Source organism: Rhinolophus ferrumequinum, chromosome 11, assembly GCF_004115265.2.
Source record: "Rhinolophus ferrumequinum isolate MPI-CBG mRhiFer1 chromosome 11, mRhiFer1_v1.p, whole genome shotgun sequence".
In the NCBI taxonomy this organism is placed as follows: Eukaryota; Metazoa; Chordata; class Mammalia; order Chiroptera; family Rhinolophidae; genus Rhinolophus; species Rhinolophus ferrumequinum.
The window spans coordinates 40,810,331-40,831,170 of record NC_046294.1 but is presented as its reverse complement, the minus strand read 5'-3'; the positions used below and the strand labels follow the sequence as shown (position 1 = coordinate 40,831,170).

Below are 20,840 nucleotides of genomic sequence, written 5' to 3'. Positions count from 1 at the left end.
TGTTTTTGTTATTTCTAGTGATACGCCATTTTTGTTGTGCATAACTATCTTGTTTTTCATAAATGCCTTTATATTATCATGGACAGCAGCCCTGACAAGGAGAAATGTGAGAGCCACACATTTCATGTTGAAATTTTCTAGTGGCCACATTTTAAAAATTGAACAGATGAAATTCAATTAATAAAATGTTTTTATCCCAACAGATCCAAAATATTATGATTACAACATGTAGTAAATATAAAAAGTCATTTATGAGGTGTTTTACACTCTTTTCTTATAGTGTGTCTTATAAACATTGCGTGTGTGTGACACTTTCAGCACATTCCAATTTGAATCAGGCCCATCTCAAGCTCAGTAGGTACATGTGGCATGTGGCTGCCATGTTGGACAACACAGATGAAGAGGAAAAAGAAGTCACTGGAGCCTGGCAAACATGGGTTCAGATTTAGCTTTGTTAATTTACCTAGTTCCTCGCCGGTAAAATGGTGACAATGATGTCAACCTTGCAGGATTTTATGATAATTAGAACTATTATTGCAGTTTTAAAACCTGGCACCTGGCCTCTTACAAATAGATGTTCAATAAATGATAGCTATTATACTGATAATAACATGGAAATTATTCTCTGCCCTTCTTAGAAGTGAGTGCTATATTAATATGATAAACACATTAGATATCTACAGCATCTCAGTATATACGATTATTTAATTACACTGGTGACATCAGATTTCGTTTTTTCACTGAGGAGCATTATAGCATTCAAGCATAAATTAATAGAGGCATGTGACTATACTGGCCTAATATGTCACTAATATTTTAAATGTAGGGATAAAACAGAAGAATTAATGGAGTTGACAGATGAGCAAAGAAATGAACTGATGAAAAAAGAAAGCAGTCGACTCCAGAAGACAGGACATCGTGTAACGTACTCACCTCGGAAAGAGAAAGCACTAAAGATCTATCTGGATGGAGCACCAAATAAAGATCTGACTCAAGACTGACTCTGCTAGTGTAGCATTTTCCCTGGGGGATTTTTGGTTTTCATTAGACGGTTCACTGCTACTGTGTAGTGCCATTATGGCCGGACATGGTTAGGGGTAACCCATGACACCAGCACTGATTGGACGGCTCTTCACCAATCAGAAGCTCAGTGCCCAATGGGCCACTGTTTTGACTTGGAATCATGTTGTGCACTATAGTCAAATGTACTGTAAAGTGAAAAGGGATGTGCAAAAAAATAAAAACAAAAAGCAAAACCTGCTACTAGAAAAGGGGGAAGGGGGATGAGTAAACGTCTTTTATTGCGGACAAATGTGCACATAGCCGCTAGTAAAACTAGCCTCAAACAGGATGCTCATAGCTTATTAATAAAAGCTGTGCAAAGGCCATGAATGAATGAATTTTCTGTTTATTTCACTGATACACACATTACCTCATTGACAATTTGGAAGTAAATGCAACGTGTGTTGACTCTTGGAAAGCAGCAAAAGTAGGAGCTGAAGAAAGATATTCTTAGAACCAGCCGTAACCCAGTAAAGAATTGTGAAGTTGTGTTTTTATTTTGTTTCATTTTTTGCAAAGTATAAAGAACATTATTCTGGAACATCAAAACGTTTCCCTTAGACCGCTCCCAGCAGGTGGCAGCTCAAATTGCTGAATATTGTAATTATAACTGATTGTACTTAAGTTATGGATGTAGAGAATACGTTTCACTCATTCATTCAGCATGTAAATAAAATTGATCCTATTAAGTTGTCATAATTGCAGTTCACCTATTTCCCATGGTTGTTCTTTTCACATATCATTCATGACGTACATTTGTGTACATTGAGAAGTATAGCAGTGTGTAAATGTACTCAGTGAGGTTCCTCAGTGCTGGGTCCCATACGATTGTATTTGCCCTTGTTAATGAGGTTTTTCTGTTCAGCGGCTTCAGTTTTCTTTCTTTTTGTACATTTATTTTTGAAGATTTACTTCAAGTTTGAATCTTCTAGAACCCTTGTAAGTCCCACTTTAATTTTTGGAGTTGATTTGTAGTTACATGTAGTTTAACTTTGGGGAAACGTCTTAACATCGTGTTGAATAAACTTGCTAGTAAGTCAGGTCATGCATAGCACAGGCTGATGCAGTCAACATGATTTCATTGCAAAGTATTAGAGTCGGCAAGTTTTTGCTTTGCTAAATACAACTATTCAATGAACACAATTATACGTAAATTTTGAAAATGCCATCTAATTTATAAAAATCAATATAAAGGTTTTTGGTAAAACTTTTTCATGCCAGATGCTGTTTACAACAATGAACATGCCAATAAAACATTTGTTCGTTCTGTTGTGTTATTTTAGTCATTAAACTTTTGTGGATGAAGAATCTGGGTTAAGAATAGATTTGTTTTCTTTAAATATAACATTTTATAATGTGTATTGAATAATTATTTGTATGATAAGGTATGTTTACAGTGAAGTTCTCATGAGAGATGAAAAGATGTTAATATTTAACTTTGGAGGATCCTGTCGATATTTCAAAATCAGATTTTTACCCTTTTTTCCTTTTAAGAAATATGTAATTAGAAAATAGTATTAGCAGATGTTGGCTCTGCAGTTTGAATATAATGATTGAGAATTCCACATCTTAAAAGCCTCTTGGAATCCACAAAGAAAAAAATTTTCTAAGGTATTTTTCTGGCTAATTTTTATTCCATGTGAGCTATGTAGCATTCTGTGCAATTTCAAATACTGTTCTGAGTTTGCATTATTGGGATTGGTGGTATTCACAGGAAAACTGGAAGCATTTGTGGTGAGTTGTCTTCCGGATCACTTGGATTTTCTGATGTAACACGACAGCCCTTTGGTTCTGATACAAGCCTGCTTACTTGGGACATGGGGGTTAATAAATTGTGCTTCTGCCTTCAAGGACTGACTGTGGAGCAGAGGCCGATTTGTAAACAAAATGGGCTGTGGGCTTGTTTGGTTTGGTTTGGTTTAGTGTTCCTATAAAAGAAAATGGTAAAATTCTTATACCCACCATTCATTTTGTGCGTTCTGCCCTGTTTTTTGTTGCTGTTGTGTTTGCTACTTCTAATTGCAGGCATATTACAAATACCAAGAGTAAAAATATATTTCATTATAGAAAAGAAAAACTTAAAGTTCTTGCTTTTCAGTGCCTGATAGAGTGAAAACACAATGTTGCACTTTAGTAATTTCCGGAAAGGGGGTGGTGAATTTTTCTAAGTGGGTTTGTGGCAATGGGAGGGGGTTTAATGTATGTATCATCCCTCTCCTATTCAAAGGATCAAGTGAGCACCTCTGAGCCAAGAGGCAGAGCCCTAACTGGGTCGAGTGCCCAAGCCAGAGGGCATGGAGCCTGGTGATCACTCTTCTGCTGAATCTCCTGAGGCTGAGGCAGGCCACCCAGTAAATTGTGACCCTGCTCCCACAGGTCACGCCAAAGTTGTGAAGCACTTTTACTGTGGGGCAGATGGGTTTGTGTCAACCAGCAGGCCCTATGAGAACCAAGCACCTGCGTTTCTGAGGCAGGTGCAAACGGCAAGGGATGCATTCTGGTCAAAGAAGCGAAAGCTATGGTTTCAGGACCATGCTGTATTTACCTGGTCTGTCCAGAAGTCTGCTAGTTGAAGGTCTGCTTCTCAAAGTAAGGGATAGTAGTCATGATGAGATAAAAATAGCAAGTGAAGGAGCCCCACATTAGAATGTTTGGTGATCTTTTCTAGTGTAATGGAAAGTACTTTAAAATTCTGAGAAAGCAGGGGTGAACCTATGTCACTGCTAGAAAGTAGTCAAGTCGCTGTTGGTTGCCAGGCTGCAGTGGGAACTGTGACACATCTCTAGGCCAGGAGAGGAGAGAGCTACAAACTTACAGTGTGGTCTAAGCTAAGGGAGGGCACAGCATCCAACATTGCAGTGTTACTAAATCTGGACCTGTGAATGTATGGAATACAATAAAATCTTTTATTCTGGCTCATTTGCTAGTATTTCCTTTTCAATTGGCTACGGTAGTTCTCCCTCTGAATTTTGTCCTTTTGTTCAGCATCAAGACCTTAAACAACTCTTGCACTTGTGACTTGCAAATTGTAGTCCAGAGTAAATGGAATAGAAGAGAATCTGAGTTAGCAAGCTTTTTTTTGCTAAATAAAACTAGTCCATTTAAACAATTTGTGTGATTTTTGAAAAATCAATATTTTGGTCACTAGCAGGGTGTATGTATAGTTTTCTAGAAGATTCGTAAAATGTTCTTTTACCGAGTTGGTAAAGCAGTTCATGTCCCAAATAAAGCTTGCGGCCACCCAGACTTAGTGTACAGGAACTCAGAAGATGCTCCTTCAGTGTTTTTCACACGGGTGAGGGGCACTGTGATCATATCTTAGAGACAGTGCTAGTTTTCAAAAGTTGGCTTTCAGAAAACAAGCATAGTTGGCAAAATCAAGAGTGCATTAAAGTTAGAAAAGAACGCAGCAAATCACTAGGGCCAAGCTAGGAGGGCAAAAAAAGTATTGGGGTGGAATCCTCTGCCTCTTTCCCCCTCACCAGCTAATCTGTACAGAAGCTGGCCATTTGATTGGTCAGAGCCTGAGAAATTACCCCACCAGGAATTATTAGTGGACACTATAGCCTAGCCTGAAAGGTGGGGCCCACACTCCCCTCTGCTTGCTTTGCTCCCAGCATTCATTCCCCTCCGCCCAGTTCAGAGGGCACACTTTGTTTTCAACCTCTTATAATGCTTAAGTAACCTATTTCATTGAGGAGTAGCAACCTGAGATACAAACATGCAGTGGCTCTGTTTTTCCAGTAACTGCCAAGTGTGTTCTGTTGAATGCAGTTTCCCACTGGAAGTGGGCTCTCATCAAGCTCTCAGTGCAATCCGATAACATTTAAGTCACTGCATTATTAAAACAATCTCATCTTGGAAAAGTTTAAGTTATTTGGTTCAAAGGTTCCCGCACCACCATCCCACACACAGTGCTCACTTGATGTGCTGCTTTCTGGAGAGGGAAGGGCGTGTGGTCAGTGCTGTCACTCTCCCCACCCACTCTTCCTGCACCAGCTCTATGGACAGTGGAAGAGAGAAGGGCGAGGGAAAGACATTTCCTTACATGCACAGCCTCCTGTTGGTCACGGTGAGGTTACTGTCCCCTTTTATCTGGTGACTGTAAATTCACTATGAAATGATGCCCTGCAGGTCCTACCAGCCAAAAACTCAACTCCCAGCGTTGGTGTTCCCTTATGAAACTTGACTCTTGCCAGCCTCCTGTTGTTGACAAGAGGTGTTCCTCTAAAATATATGTCCCATGCTGCACTGGTCCCCACCAAGTCTTCTACCCTTTTTTCATCCTTCTTCCATACCTCTATCGGGATGTGAGTGCTGCTAGAATCCATCTTTTTTGCCTCAACCCCCCACCCTACCCCACCCTGCACACGCGTAGCTGCTCCAGCGAGCCCCCTCTCCCTGATGCTCTTCCTTGTATGGTACATGGGTGGCAAGTCAGTGTGTCCTGTAGCTTCTGCACAGCCACCGCCCCACCCCATGATGTGTCATTTTTAATAGACTTTTATGAGTTTCTCCTAAAGTTCTCCCCATGGGTTTTAGTCGATGGAATCAGTCTAATTTCCCCTCCTTCATGGGAGGTCAAACAGGGAATACTGTTTTCCACACACTGCAATCTCCCAAAAGGGGATTCCTTACCCCCCCGTTCTAGTTTATATGGAGTTGTGCTGCCGCTGCTGAAATGACACCTCTCAGCCAGCCCTGCACCCAGCTCCACAGCTATTGCCCCCCAGAATTTAGAAACCCAATCTAGCTATCAAAAAGTAATTCCAGAATAATCTAGTTGCATTTCTGACTATCTGGAGGGGATACACAGACCATAGGAACACTTAATGCCCCCTTCCCCAATCCCCACTTCTTCCTTCACACCACAGTAGGGCCCCTTGCTTCTCTCTTCAACTCTCGTCCTTCTGCCCTGCGTCCCTTTCTCCCAACCGTCTGTGTCAAAAGCCTAAAGAACCAGGCAGTGAGGCCGGACAGCCAGACACTCGGAAGGGGAATGAGTGGGAGAAGGAACAGAACAGGAGGAGGGGGAGCCGGGAAGAAGCAGCAGCGACCGCTTATGTCCCATCACACTGGTCTTCCTGTTCATTCTGAGGCCATGTGGGTGGGCAGACCAGCCATTCTCATCTGTGTGGAAGGTCAGGGTGTAGACTCAGAGCCTGCACCTCAGGCCCAAACATCTCCTTTTCTCATCTTGATTTTTCCAGAGCCGTACATTGGCGGGGGGGGCGGGGGAGTGGGTGAGTTGGGATTCATAAAGTTGTCCTTTGTTCCCTTTTGGCTATTATTGTTCATGGTGCAACTATCTCCGGTAGCAGTTAGGAATGCTTTGCACTTCAAATAATGGAAAGACTAACAGTGACTTTACCTGTAATAATCTTGGTGTTTTACTTGAAAACGGGTCCAGATATGGTTGATAGCTTTCCTCCCCAGTGTCAACAGGGACTCATTCTTTTGTGGTAGGCAGAATAATGACCTCTGAAAGAGGTGATTAAGGTTAAGGACTTTAACATGGGAATATTATTCTCGATTATCTAGGTGGGTTGTGGGGACAGAGCCCCAGAGGGCAGTTTCCAGGCGCTCGGCCTCACGTGGAAAGGCGCTGGCTCGGGTAGTAAATGGCCATCAGCTGTGACTAGTTGGCCATCAGCTGTAACCAGTTAGCCATTAGCCACTGATATAACTTCGTGACTGCGTTCCTTAGTTGGTTGGTTGGTTGGTTGGCAGGCAGGGAAGTGGACGGCGGATTGCGGATCTTGTGGCTCCTACTTCGTATGTCTCGCCCAGCCGCCAGCGAGAATATAGTGGTATGACTCCCCTACCTATGGCTCCGTGGATGTTCCTTTTTGGCCTCACCATATCCTGCGTTCTTATGTGGGGAGCGGGACCAGAGACCCCGCATGACACCCCGCACGACATGGGCCCAATCTATTCTTACATGTGCTTAAAAGTGGAAAACCTTTCCCAGCTGCAGAAAACCAAAGAAATTTCATACAAGAGGGAATTGACCTGTTATTGTTGGCTTTGAAGATGAAGGGGGGCCATGAGCCAAAGAATGAGAGTGACCTCTAGAGGCTGAAAAAGAGCAAGGAAATGTTTTCTTCCTCAGGGAAGAATGCAGCCCTCTGACACCGCCTGGATCTTGATCATGTGACCTGACCACAAGATGGCTGCCACAGTGCCAAATGGCACACCCTAAACCCCTGGACTCAAAGGCAGGAAACCAGGGAAGGAGGCAAAGGCATACTTCTTCCTGTATGCCTCTTTCCTTTTGTCACTCAAGAAAAACTCCTTCCCAGAAACTCTTTGGCAGTCTTTCCCTTACATTTCCTGGGCCAGAGCTTGTTCATGTGGCCATCCCAAGCTGCAAGGGGGCTGGCTTTTCCAGACTCTGTGGTGGTGGGAAAAGGTAAAGAAAAGAGAGTTGGGAATAGCTTTAAGTAGCTGAAACGACAGTGTCTACCATGGGTTCCTTGGCAGGGACTCTGCATCCCAGAGAAAGGCAGGCAGTAAGGTCAAGTACCAAACTCCACCTAACCCTTATAACCACATTCCATTTAGAATTGTGAGTACAGGACATACATCAGCCTCTCTACATGTCGATTTCAGGCAAGTATTTTACAAAGCCTCTCGTGTGCTTACATTTTTGTGGCTGTGATGACAAAGTGGAGCAAGGTAATATACCTGCCTATAAGTTCCATGAGGGAGGTAACCTGGTTTTATCTCATGTACCACTGTCTCCCTGGCACCTAATATTGGGCCTGACATATAGTAGATGCTCAATAAATTTTTTGATTAAAATAATTTTCAACCTCTTCTCCAAACATTTGCTCAAATTTACCTTGCCTTCCAACCACTGTGCATTACTTACAGTGTCCCTTATATACCCTCTCTCCTTCTTGCCTCGCTCCCTCTGCCCGTGGCCCGGAATGCCTTTTCCTGTTCCTTCTGGCCTCCTGATCAACTTCTATCCTTAGCCAGTTTTCCTGCTACGTCTCCTAAGCCAAGTGCTCCTTTGAGGCTGATGTAACGTCTCTTCCGATATCAGATTGAGTGCTTTTGTTTTGTGGGCACTGGGCTTCGTGTACGCCCCTCATTAGGCTGTACTGCCTTTATGGCAGGATCCCTATTTGGGTCAACTTGGCACCACAGAGCCTATCACAGCACCTGGCTCTGAGCAGGCTGTCAGTCAGTAGCTGTTGAGTAATCAGGATCTAGGCTGGTCCTGATGATTGGTGACATAGACTAGAGAATGGTTCTATATTTGATGTTAATGTTATTAGTATATCCTGGGCACACTGTACTACATACTGTTTTTGTTTGCCTTCTAGCTCTATTAATTAATCTTTTTGAGACTCCATTTTCACCTGTTAAATGAAGAAAATACTCATGGATTCAGTGAAGATTAAATGAGTTAATAGAGGTAGACTGCCTGTACCCGACTGACCTTAATATATAGTAGCTCTATTATTATAGTTCCTGAAGCTCTTACTGTGTAATGGCCCAGAACTGTGTTTGATTAAAGGACTTCCAAGAAAAGGGTCAGATACATTCCATTTACTCTTTCAGAAGACAGTGAAAGGTTCCTGTCCAAAAAAGATTAACATTTCTAAAATATTTTGATGCTAAAAGAGGTGTGCTTCAGATGTCTGGAAAATTTATTTACATGAAAGAGATTATATATATATATATATATAATATATATTATATATATATTATATGTAATATATATTATTTTATATTATATATATATATATATATATATATATATATATATATATATATATATATATATATATATATAAATAAAAATACAGGTCATTTCTATTTTATTTTTTCTGGCTGAAAGGGTTTTATATTTACTCAAAGTCAAAAGGAAAAAAGAAGTCCAAGAACCACAAAAGAGTAGTTTAAGTGATTTATGCTTAATTTCTAACTGCAACATATGTGTTTATACATAATTTAAAACTTAAAGAAAGCATGCTTATACAATCGTGTGCAACTTTAAAATTTAATAACTCTGGATGAATACATGATGGAAACAGTCCATGGCACCTGAAAATATCATTTGTGGGACAGCATACAGTTCAGTGCTCTCAGTTTGGATATTACAACCATATTTCATAGAGCCTTAGCTCAGTTGGATTTTCTCCACGTGGTTGATAATAGTCTACAGTTGCTGGTAAGTGATTTTGTAAATTTCACTTAGACTCCTGGCCCTCCAATGACCTAAGTAAGTACTGTTTCTGGCAAGTTAACTTAGATGATATGCTCCAATCATGTCCCTTCAAAGTTACTGCTGTAACTCACCGCCATGGCGCATGCTCTCAGTATGATCTGTCTCCACTAGAATGATGGCTGCCCCCACACTAGGAAGAACACGACTATTTCTAAGAGTAGAAGTTGACTCTTAGAGTGATATGTGAACTAGTTTGACCTGAATTCCCGATGTGCCTCAAAAAAAGAAAACATCTCATTCTTCCTCTTTGAATGGGGTACTTTTGGTGGCACCGCGGCTGGTGGGGAGGATTGGGGAGAGCACGGGGCTTGGAGTCACACCTGAGTGAAATCCTGCTCTGGTCTTCACTAGCTGTGTGACTTGGGCAAGGAGCTGGACATCTTTGAGCCTCCAAGATCCTGACAGACAGGGAGAACAGTGCCCCCTTCACCAGGTTGTGGTGAGAGCATGACTCGATCATGGATACGTATGCAACTGTTTCCCTGGCACAAAGGTAGGGGCCAAGTAACACTGCGGAAAGGCTGGATGTATGTAACTCAGAGGCAGCAGAACGTTCCACCTGCAGCGGCTGAAGGCACAGCTTACCTATGCCCGTGCGAAGAAGTGCATGAAAACTTCGTTTGTTGCATCTTTGCCAGGTTTATGTTCGCAAAACAGGGCCCTCTTCTTCACGTATGTAAGAGTCAACATTTCCCCAAAACCCATCATGAGAAAATTCTGCATCCTTTTCCATCTCCTCCCCTCCAACAATTCTCGAGGCAACATAGAACAAAATGAAATGAGCCATCTGCCAACCAGCAGAGGCAAAGCGCCCAATAATTTGGACCTGTTTAACAGCCCTGTTTTGCTTTAACCCCCCACACCCCACCTTTCCCCAGCACCAGAACTGTGATGCATGGTATACAGTCTGGGGGCGGCTAGACAAGTGGGCAGCACCTCATTTTGTTTCAAGCCAGAGGGAATATGTTCTGGGAAGAGGCCATGGAAAAAAGCCTGGTGAGCCGACACCTAGAGGACACAGCTGGGGAAATAAATTAGCTACTTCTATTGCACGTCTACCCGCAGAACAGGCCTGGGTCTAAATCTCTTCAGCCTCCAGCAGCTCAGAGGTAGCATCGGGCTCCCCAAAAGCCATTTCCACTGACAGGCTCCTCTCCAGGTTCTCCAGCTCCTGGCGCACTTCTTCAATGAAGCCACCATCTCCGTACTCATCGGGGACCTCTCGGGGTGCCAGGGTCTCTCCGTCTTTGTCGTGGCTCCCGACAAAGGTTGGCTTGCACACATACACCAGGCTGTGGCTGGGGAAAGACGGGGGCTATGGCTCAGCTGAGGGCCATGTCTCCCCGTGGGGCAAAGCCAGGCTCAGTGTGGGGGATCCTGGGCATGAAGCCAGGCCTGAGACAAAGGCGCTGCCCTTTTTCTGCTGTTGGCAGGTCTCCCGGTCTCACCTTCACGACACCTCCTCTAACATCTCTTCAGCAGAGTCTTAACTTCGTGTCAACATCTTACCTTAAAAAAGATTGCTGAGGGAGGATCACTTTGGGGAAATGTACTCAAGGGGCAGCTCCCCCCACCTCTAGCTGCAGGTCTGTCTTCCTGTGACTGAGGTCTCAGGCCCAGCATCCCAGGGACAGACCCAGAGGACACAGGGATCTGAGAATTTATAGCAACAAGGTGCCCTTCTAAGCCCCCTGCCCATCTAGGCCCTGACAGCGGGACAGGGCCTAACCGCCTCATCTACTGGGCCTGTGGGGAACCCTGGCCTCATGGGTAGCCCTGGGCCTGTGGTGCAGGGACGGGGAGTTCTGTCTGCCCAGCCACCCTGGATTCCGCTGGGAGAGAAGGCTGGGTAACGGCTGCTGAGAGATCCAGGAAGACGTGCCCTGAGAAATGTCCACGGCGCAATCCTGATGCTTCACAGTCTCTCAGTAGCCTCTAAGCATTGGTGGTGCCCTCCACCTTGGGGGCCTACTTTCCTGGTTTCCCGCCGACCTGTCTGCCAGCTCCTTCTCAGCTTGTTCTTGGTAGTAATGGGCCTGGGCTGCCTCCTTCGCCCTCAGCTCTTCTCTTTCCATACCCTCTCCCCAGGTCACCCACTCATGAGTCTTCAACCACCACACAGATGAACCTGACTCTGTACCCCTGTCTATACCTTCTCCTGAGCCCTAGCCTTATAGGTCTGTCTGCTACTGGACTCCTCCATCTAGAATACTCAAGAACACCTCAAATTAAACCTGTCCTAAACTGAACCCACATCTCCTCCCTGCTCCTGTTCCTGAGACCCAACTGGGAGACATCTCATCCGCTCTTGGCTCATGACAAGGAGAACCGGTGGGGCCTCACCTGTGAGGCTGGCAGAGGAGGCCACTAGCACATGGGCATCGGTCCAAAGCTCCATCAGGCTCCAGTTCCCAGGTGATGAGATCCAGAAGCCGGCTGGCGGGGTCATGGCAGAGCTCATCCTCCACAGGCAGGGGTGTGCACACCGGGAACAAGAGACCTGGAATCGGCTAAGAGTCACCCTGTGCCCCAGAACCAGGGCAGACACAGGGGGTGGAGCAGAGAAATGGGAGGCAGCCCCCCACCTTCCACCCTACCCAATGTGGGGGTTAGGATTGAAGAGGTGGAATGAGAGGAAGTGAATGGAGGGAATGAGTGGGGAGGCTGCAGCAATTAGGAGGACTGCCTGGAAGAGGTGGGCTTGGGCTGGGTTTTGAGGCCAATGGTCTGGAGAAATTAAGAGTGGAAGAAAGGCATTCAAGGCTGGGGCACAGTACCAACAAAGGCCTGGGAATGGACTCAGTGGGAAAGCTTGGGGCACTGAGATTCCCAAATGGGCCAAGGAGTGGTGGAGAGAAAAGGAGAACAGGTCAGCTGGAGCTAGCCAAGGCCTTGGAAGGTGGAATGAGACTGAAGTGATACCCAGAAGCCATCCTCGAGGAAAACTGCAGGAGCAGCAGGAACCTGGAGGACGAAGGGGCTGGGAGAGGTGGCTAAGGGGAGAGTGCCTGAGCTGACCTCACCTGGGAGCGGCAATGGGAGTGGAAGATGGGAGCAGAAGGGGGCCATTCAGTTGACGGGAAACACCACCAGGGCCAGGTGCTACCTCAGGCCTGGGGAGGGAGGTGAAATGGAATGGGGAGGGGCTGCTCTTCCTGCCTGGGCTTAAGTGTCCTGAAGGAATTTACAAGTTCTAGGAATCAACAGGGAAAAGAAAAAGAGATGGTCTTCCACGCCAGGTGTCAGGCGGAGGTTGTGGAGCTGGAACACATAGCGAGTGAGCATGTGGGAGTCTGCCCAGGGGTGTGGTTGGCATAGACGGGCCCCAGGAGGCCCCGTCTGGTGAAGTATGCGAAAGGGCTTGCCCTGCACCCAGAGGGAAGCCACCCACCTCTCTGGAAGGCACAGCACAGCCCAGGCTGGCAGTCCCTCTGGTTGTCGCAGATGGTCCCATTGCTGCCTTTGGTGGCTGTTTCGGTGCAGTGACCCCAGACACACAGCTGGTCTCCACAGCACTCAGTGTTCCGGGTGCAGATCTGCAGAGAGGTGGGAAAACACAGCAGCCTGCCAGCTCACGACCTGGGAGAGCCTGTCACCACCCCCAGCCCAGAAAGCCTGAAGGTACTGCAGGTAGGCCAACCCACATCCTTCCACTATACAGAGGAGGAAATTGAGGTCCTAGGTTGGTGGGGCTTTCATGGAAGTCAAGGGGGCAGAGGTGGGCACGGGGCTGGTGAGACAGATGTAAGGGCTCAGAACACTGGAAAAACGGCACCTGGGGGGTTGCATGTATCTGGGTCTTCCTGCACAGCTTGAGACTTTGCCTTTAAAGGATGGGAATGTGTCTTTGCTGTCTGCCCGGACTTGTGCCCTGCCTACTTCTTATTAGGACCCTAGGTTGGGAAGGAATGTGAAGGAATGTGGCGTAGGACCCACAGAAGCAGGCAGTGTGATTCTTATAAGCTGATTACATTAAGGCCCAAGCCTGGGAAGGGGTAGATGGGCTGGCACGTGGGTGCCGTGGGCCTGGAGTCACACATGGGGAATGGCAGTTAGACAGTAAAGTGGCTTCTTCACGGCCGTGCTCAATGATGGCACCCAGCAGGACAGGCCACGAGGGGCATCGGCAGCTGCCTAACCACAGACGGGGCCGGAAGGCGTAGTAAGAAGCCTTCTATTTTCCAAACTTGTTACTGTGCTGTGTTCTTGTCTTAATAATAAAAACGGCCAAGAAAAGTCTACGGGTCCATATGGCTCTGTCTGAACATCTGTTGGGTGGAGGGAGAATCTCTGCTACCCTTATTCATGCTTCTCTGAAAAATCTCCAACAGGAGATTTTCTGGCTGCTTCTTGGCCTGACTTCTGCCTTCTCTGATTGGGCAGATTGGGAGAAAGGTGTGGGCGGTGGGCTGCAGGCCGGGAAGGTGAGAGCCTACCCATTCCCTGCCCCAGGGGCTGCAGCGGCGGCACTGGCTGTATCTACTGGGATGGGTCTTGGGGAAGGGACAGGTGTGGGGCTTCCTCCTCTGCCCTCCCTTCCCCTCCATCTTCCATGAGGCAGACAATGGGGCCAGAAGTCGTGGGGCGGGTGGGGATGGCTTCCTGGACAGGCATCGTGGAGAGGGTCTTCTGAGCGTGGACATGGTGTGGCCCCATAGGAGGTTTCCAGGAAACCCAGCTGAAAATGTGGGGGAGGCGGGCCTTGTCCTTCAGGGCCCTTTTCTGGGTTCCATGGCCCTGGTGCTGCAGCCCTGGGGGCCTGCGGGCACACTCACCATCTGGTGGTCCCGGCATGGCTGGCAGAGGTACTGGAAGCTGGAAAACTGGCAATAACTTCGGGGCCCGCAGTCCTCATCAATGATGCACTCCTGGGTGGGCAGAGAGCAGCTTTGTCAGGAAAAGCGGGTCAGCAAGCCCACGTGCCCTGGGAAGGGCAAAGCCCTGTGTATCCTCCAGCCTCGGCCCCATAGGCTCAGGCTGCAGGAACAGTCTCCAGACACCCCTCAGTGCCCCTCAGCGCCAAGTCCTGTCCAGCTGGCTCCTTGGCATCCAACGCCCCCACCACAGGCCGGCAGGGCCCCCAGCCACACAGCACACGGGGGCTTCTGCCCTCTAGGATGCCACACCCAGTTCACACAATCGCCTCTGTGTGCAGCCTCCGCTCACACACCCAGGGTGGGGAGCAGAAACCCAGGGCCAGTTTTCAGCACAGAGCAGACGGATTTAATTAAAAAGGCTAATGGGTTCCAGGCCCCGGGTGGCTGCACAGGAGGGGCTGAGTCCAGGCCCTGCAGTGCGCTGCTGACCAAGAAGGAAGAGGGTGGCCACTGTGAGCCCATATCAGGGTCCTGGGTCTGGGGTCTGGGGCTGACAGACAAAGGCAGCGGCCAGCTTCCAAATGGGAGGAGGGAGCGGCTGGCATTGGCCTTCCAGTCCAGGTGCCTTCTCATGGCTGTCAGCGCCACTTGGTTGGGGAAATGGGGGAGGCAAGGAGGGAAGGGAATGTGTCCACTACTGAGGCCCAGAGGGGGAGGCCATGGGAGAAGCCACTGTGGCCATGCCACAGTCACCAGTCACTGGCAGGAGCAGGGCTGTGTCAGCTCAGGCCTGGGAACAGGCAGCTGCAGAAGGAAAGAAGGGCAGGAGCGAGGAGGCCATGACAAGAACCACCACTGACGACCCCATCACGGGTCCAGTGCAAGCTGGGCTCTACACTGGAAGGATTACTATTCCCATGCTGCCCACTGGAAAGTGGAGGCTCAGAGAGGCCAAGGAGGCCCCCAAGATAGTATGGCTAGTTCAGAGTAAGGGGATTCTTTCCACCACTAGCCCTTTGGAGAAGGGGCTCAAGGCTCCAGATGCAGCCATCAGAGACGTGTGGATGAGAAAGACTCTTCTGAGGCAAGTATTCTGGGGCCCTAGCAAACCTTCCAGAAGGTTCTAGGGGGAGGGAGGGAAGGACCTGCCTCCCCCCTCTGACCAGGGCATGCTCCATCCTGAAAGTGGGTGTAGAGTTGGACCTGGAAAGGCTTGGATGGGCAGGCCCTGGCCTAAGTGGCCTAAGCTGGTCCCCACTATTCTCTGTGAAAGTGACGCAGCAGTGCTAATGGATATGAACAAGTAGACTGCCAACGGGGCATTCTGGGGACCCTGGCGGTCCCAGCATGTGGGTAGGTCTGGGGGTCAGCTGGGAGGCCCTGGACAGGCAGCCTAGGGAATGGAGCTCTGTCACTGGAAGTGGTTGGTGTCCTGTTCCTGTTCTTGGTGTCCCCTGGCCAACACTGCAGGCCCAAGAGGGTGGGCATTTGGTCCAGGCGCTGCAGGCTGGGCTTCTGCACAGCACTGGTATTGACCCCACACTTCAGAGAGTGGACCCTGTTCTGCTCACTAAGCAAGGCTTGCCCAGCCAGGAAGACCATCCGTCCCACGGACACCACTCTCCCACATCCCCCCTGAAGGATGACAGGAGGCCACCTTGGAGGCGGTGGTAAAAGTCACTGCCCTGCACCAGGCAGGCCCTGTGCTCAGCAGGGACTCCAGGAGGGACAAGGGCTCACACCCAGTATAAAGGAAAAGCAATTTCAATCTTTACTGTAACTTCTTTAAAAATGTCAAAGGAGAGCACATTGCCTGACACTCTGCAAAATGACCTAAAATTGCTTTTCTCTGTGTCTCCTCAGATTCTGACTCGTGTCAGCCCACAGCCCCCTCCTTTGGCTTTGCCCCCCAATCACCCATCACCGTGGCAAGCTGGGTCCTCCCTCTCAAAAGGAGTCGGTGCTTGTCCCTGTTCCCATTCCAGCAACCCTAAAATGTCAGCAGGCCACCATTTCTGTTTCTACGTGTGAGAAAACTGAGGCTCAGAGCGGGGTGGAAGGACTGCCCACGTCAACAGCTGAGCTGGGGGCTGGGAACTTGGTCTGTTTTACCCCATAACTCATAACAGCCTGAGAAGTCCACTGGGCTGTAAGAAAACCACAAGACACGCCTTGTCTCAGCCACCACGCCTTCCGAGACACAGACTCGACTCGGCCAGTTCATCCAGAAGCATCCTGATATTTCTTCCCAAGCAGAATAGCAAGAGAATGGGGGAGGGAGGGTAGGGAATACAGGTATTGAGTCTCTTCTCTGAACCCAGCCACATTTTGAAGTACTGGAATGCAAACGTGAGGATGAGAAAGTCCTTGCCCTCAAGGAATTTATAATTCAATTAAAAAAAGGGTAACCCAGTAGAAAAGGAGATGAAGGGTATGAACAACTTCTAGTGACAGAAATTGCTTTGCCTCTCTACACAGAAAAAGAGGTTCAACCTCACCAATCATCAAGGACATGCAACTTAAAAGAGCAGGATACCATGTTTTCGCTTACAATGTAAACAATTAAGAAGCTCGATAATATCTGTGGTTGGCAGAATACTGGCCCCCGAGAATGTCCATAGCTTATTACCTGGAACCTGTGGACGTGTCACATTACATAGCACGGGGTGGTTAAAGTCACAGATGCAATTCAGGTTGCTAATCAGCTGACCTGAGGATAAGGAGAGAATCCTGGATTATCCAGGTGTGCCATGGTGATCATAAGGGGCTTTGACAATGGAAAACGGGGCAGGCCGAAGAAGAGTCGGTGTCTGAGCAGTACCATATGGAACTGCACTGGTCATGTCCACTTCCCTGGCTTTGAAGATGGACGGGGCCTACAGGCCAAGGAACAGACTCTCCCCAAAGCCTCTGAGAGGAGCACCGCCCTGCTGACCCTGATTTCAGTCCCGTGAGACGCCTGCCAGACTGCTGACTTACAGAACTGTAAGATTAATTTGTGTTGTTTTAAAACTACTAAATGTATTGTAAGCTGGTGTAGCAACAATGGGAAACTAATGTAATGTGGGGACAGAGTCCCAGAGAGCAGTTTCCAGGCTCTCGGCCTCACGTGGAAAGGTGCGGGCTCGGGTAGTAGAAGGCCATCAGCTGTGACTGGAGGGCCATCAGCTGTGGCTAGTTGGCCATTAGCCATCAATATAACTGCCGTGGCTACACTAGCAAGTGGGGATTGCAGTTAGCGAGGGGTGGGTTGGTTGGCAGAGAAGCAGACAGGAATGTGGATCCTGTGGCTCCTGCTTCCTGTGTCTCCAGCCCAGCCACCAGTGAGACTATAGCGGTACGACTCCTCTACCCATGGCTCTGCATTGTTCCTTTTTGGCCTCGCCATATCCTGTGTTCTCGTGCGGAGAGCGGGAGCTGAGACCCCACATGACAAATGGCGCAGAGAGCAGGTGCGGTGCCGGCCACAGCTCTCCGACGGCGGTGGAGCAGTTTGTGCACGTGAACACTCAGTCTCGGGAAGCCCATGGGAAGTGTTGCCAGGAGCAGGAAACGCAGTCTGCCTGGGAGAAACATGACCCCTCGGTGAATTGGGGGTCCTCTGAAGCCTCCGGATGGCACGCCACCCCGTTTGCCGTGGCCGGCGTCACCTTCCTTTTGGTGGTCTGCTGCTGCCGTGGGCTCCTAGAGTTGTGGACATCTTGCACTGAGGCCACCACCCACTCGGATACCTGGCGCGGCAAGCAAGACTCCAGCCAGGTAAGAATGATGGCTGACTCTGGGCGGGGGGACATATGGCCCCCACACAGTGTGTGGTGCCCAGTGGTCCCTGTTCTCAGGAGTTGGACCCCCATGGAGGGGTGGGAGGACGTGGATGGTTCTCCAACCAGCATAGGATGGAGAAAAAGGTCGTTGCGGCCGTGTGGGCTGGGAGGTACTTGCTGGGGCAGCTCAGATGCGGGACTTGTAGTCCCAGGAGGAAACACTTGCTGAGTCCTCGGTAGAGGATGCGGGTGAGGTCAAGGTTGTCCCTCACCCCCAGGTTGGGGAGGACTTGGAGCCCTCGCCCTGCGGAGAGGGCACACATTGTGAGGCCAACACACATTGTGAGCACTAGAGAATGACTGTGGACTATGGGGAATTGCCTTCCATCCTTGATTTGATGGATCGCTTGACTGTTGGCTTGGGAACGTACCACCATGTAGTGGAACAGGCGGATGTTTACTTCCTGTGTCTCACCCGGCCGCCAGCAAGACTGGTGCAAGAAGACCCCTTGCTGGGGTACAGGCGATGTTTACTTCCTGTGTCTTGACTGGCCGCTGTCGAGAATTTGTGAGAACCCTGGCTGTGCCCAGAAGTCTGGCTGTACCCCGAAAGATGGGCTGTGCCCTGGGAAACCCTGGTTGTGCCCAGAAAGTAGGTGGACATTGAGGGACACCCCTAGGGACATTACTTGAACTGGACTGGAACCTTTTCTTGTGAGCTGGGTTCCTGACACAGGACCCGTCCCGGAAGATGTTTGTCATGTAGATTGTGAGGTGAGACCCTGTAGGGGTGGGGGGTGGGGACAGAGTCCCAGAGAGCAGTTTCCAGGCTCTCGACTTCACATGGAAAGGTGCTGGCTTGGGTAGTAGATGGCCATCAGCTGTAACCAGTTAGCCACTGACCACTGATATAACTGCCATGGCTGAGCTAGCAAGAGCAGATTGCAGTTAACAAGGGGTTGGTTGGTTGGCAGAGAAGCAGACAGTGGATTGCGGATCGTGTGCCTTCTACTTCCTGTGTCTCCAACCCAGCCGCCAGTGAGACTATAGTGGTATGTCCCCCTATCTATGGCTCCGTGGGTGTTTCTTTTTGGCCTCGCCATATCCTGCGTTCCTGTGCGTGGAGCGGGAGCTGAGATCCTGCATGACGTGTAATAACCAATGTTGGTAGGAATTTGAGGTAGCGGGCATGGCCAGACACTTTGGGGGTAATTACAAGTGAACTAAGTGGTTTTTTTGGCAGGCAATTCATCAGCATTATCAAAAATTTAAATTGCAGACATTCTTTGACCCAGTAATTTCCCTTCCAGGTGACTATCCTCAGAAACTCTTGTTCATACGTACAAATAGCTGAGTGCAGGGATATTTAAGACTACATTTTGATATTATTTCTAATCCAGGAATAATGGAAACGTCCCACAGAGGGAACTGATTACATTGCTGTGTCGTCATCTCACAGGGAAATGCCACCAGACAGACAGGAAAAAGAGGGAGGTAGATCTTTGCTTTGTGATGTTCACCTCAGTAAGTAAAACAAGCAAGGGGGGACCATGAAATCTCACTTTTTAAAAGCAGAATGACAATATGTAGGATATGTGCCTGTGAGCAGCATAGCGCCTGGCACATAGGAGCACACGACAGACATGTGTGGAATGAATGAAACCGTTTGTACGTTGCTGTGGCAAGCTGGCTAGCAAGACGCTGATCATTAGCAAGGATCTGGGAAGCAAAACACATACACATTTCATTAATTTGCCTTCTCATTTCCAAAGAATCCTGTCAACTTGAAATGTTCTCCATATACTTCCTCTTCCAGATCTTTAATTAAAAAAATATCAGCTGAGACCCTTCCAGCACCAATCCTTGTGAGACCTTGCTGTTTACAATTCTCCACCCAGAAAAGTACACATTCATCTTTAGGAATATTTTTCTTTCCCTAAACTGCCTCCTTCGCATGACAAAACATTACCTGAAAAGCCCCAGTGAAGCAATTAATTTTTTTTCTAGGTATGGAAAGTTCTGGGGCATGGAACCTTGTCAAAGACTTCTGAAAAAAACTGAAATACACTAAAGCTACTGGTTTCTTTTGCTGACATGTTTTTGCTACGTATAAGAGGGCTGGTAGGTTAGTTCAGGGTAACTTCCCTTCGGGAAAGCTCGGTGCTTTTGTTCTAACAATCTGCCAGCGTGTTGGCTGTGGACATGTGTTTCCAGAGGCCTCTAGAAAAGGTCTTTAAGAATTATGATCATACTGGGAACCTTGGAACTCCAAAGTATGAAGAAACCTTAGAGGCCAAAACAACACAAACTTTGAATCCCGGTTTTGCCACTTGTCACGTGACCTATTTCACAGGGCTGCTGTGGCGTTAGTGCTCTATGAATGGTGGCCGTAGCAGCAGCAGCTGCGTATCTGCTCCTTCACCCATCCAATGTCCAATTCCCCTGGGGAGCACACCTGCCAGGGGACCAGCCTGTCAACAGAAAGGCAGGTCCAAACAACAGGGGCTGATGTTTCCACCAGCAACTTTCCATCTCTGTTCCTGTTAACACCTAGAGACTTCATATCTTGTCTTGACTTTATTCAGAGAGTGTCACTAGTCAGTGGGCAGCAGCTTGTATGCCCATAGGAATAAAGTTCCTGGGGCAGAGTGGCCTCTCATTGTACAAAGACCAGGTTTTCCAGATGGTAAGGTTGTTAGTTTTGGGACTCTCCTGAGGACCCCTTACTAGGGACAGGGTTCCACCTTTCCTGGTGTCAAAGACCTGGGGAACAGGTCAGGTCCTCCCACTTTAAACAGAACTGAATGGGGGGGAGGAGAGGACATGGGTGGGTGCCTCCCCACCCCACCCCACCAAGCAGAGCCAGGCCCAGAGCTGAGAAATCCAGGATTGTATTCTTTTCAATAATTGCAGTTTCTCTTACCTGTGCTCAAGTGTTTACATGTGGGCTGATGT

At 48.3% G+C, this 20,840-nt stretch overlaps 2 protein-coding genes across 3 annotated transcripts in view; one reads left to right on the top strand and one right to left on the bottom strand.

Annotated features, from left to right (window-relative positions):
- The window catches only part of USP47 (ubiquitin specific peptidase 47), a 97,365-nt gene extending 94,335 nt beyond the window's left edge, over positions 1–3,030 (top strand). For both annotated transcript variants that reach the window (XM_033121824.1, XM_033121823.1), the window contains one exon: positions 827–3,030. In XM_033121824.1, coding sequence (XP_032977715.1) covers positions 827–1,001 — 175 coding nt within the window. In that variant the 3' untranslated portion in view covers positions 1,002–3,030. The remainder of the gene's footprint in view (positions 1–826) is intronic.
- Positions 3,031–8,970: 5,940 nt separating this feature from the next.
- The window catches only part of DKK3 (dickkopf WNT signaling pathway inhibitor 3), a 43,762-nt gene continuing 31,892 nt past the window's right edge, over positions 8,971–20,840 (bottom strand). The window contains exons 5-8 of the mRNA XM_033120749.1: positions 14,080–14,172; positions 12,696–12,840; positions 11,648–11,804; positions 8,971–10,602 (exon numbers count right to left, since the gene is read on the bottom strand). Of these exons, the coding sequence (XP_032976640.1) occupies positions 10,383–10,602; positions 11,648–11,804; positions 12,696–12,840; positions 14,080–14,172 (615 nt within the window). The 3' untranslated portion in view covers positions 8,971–10,382. The remainder of the gene's footprint in view (positions 10,603–11,647; positions 11,805–12,695; positions 12,841–14,079; positions 14,173–20,840) is intronic.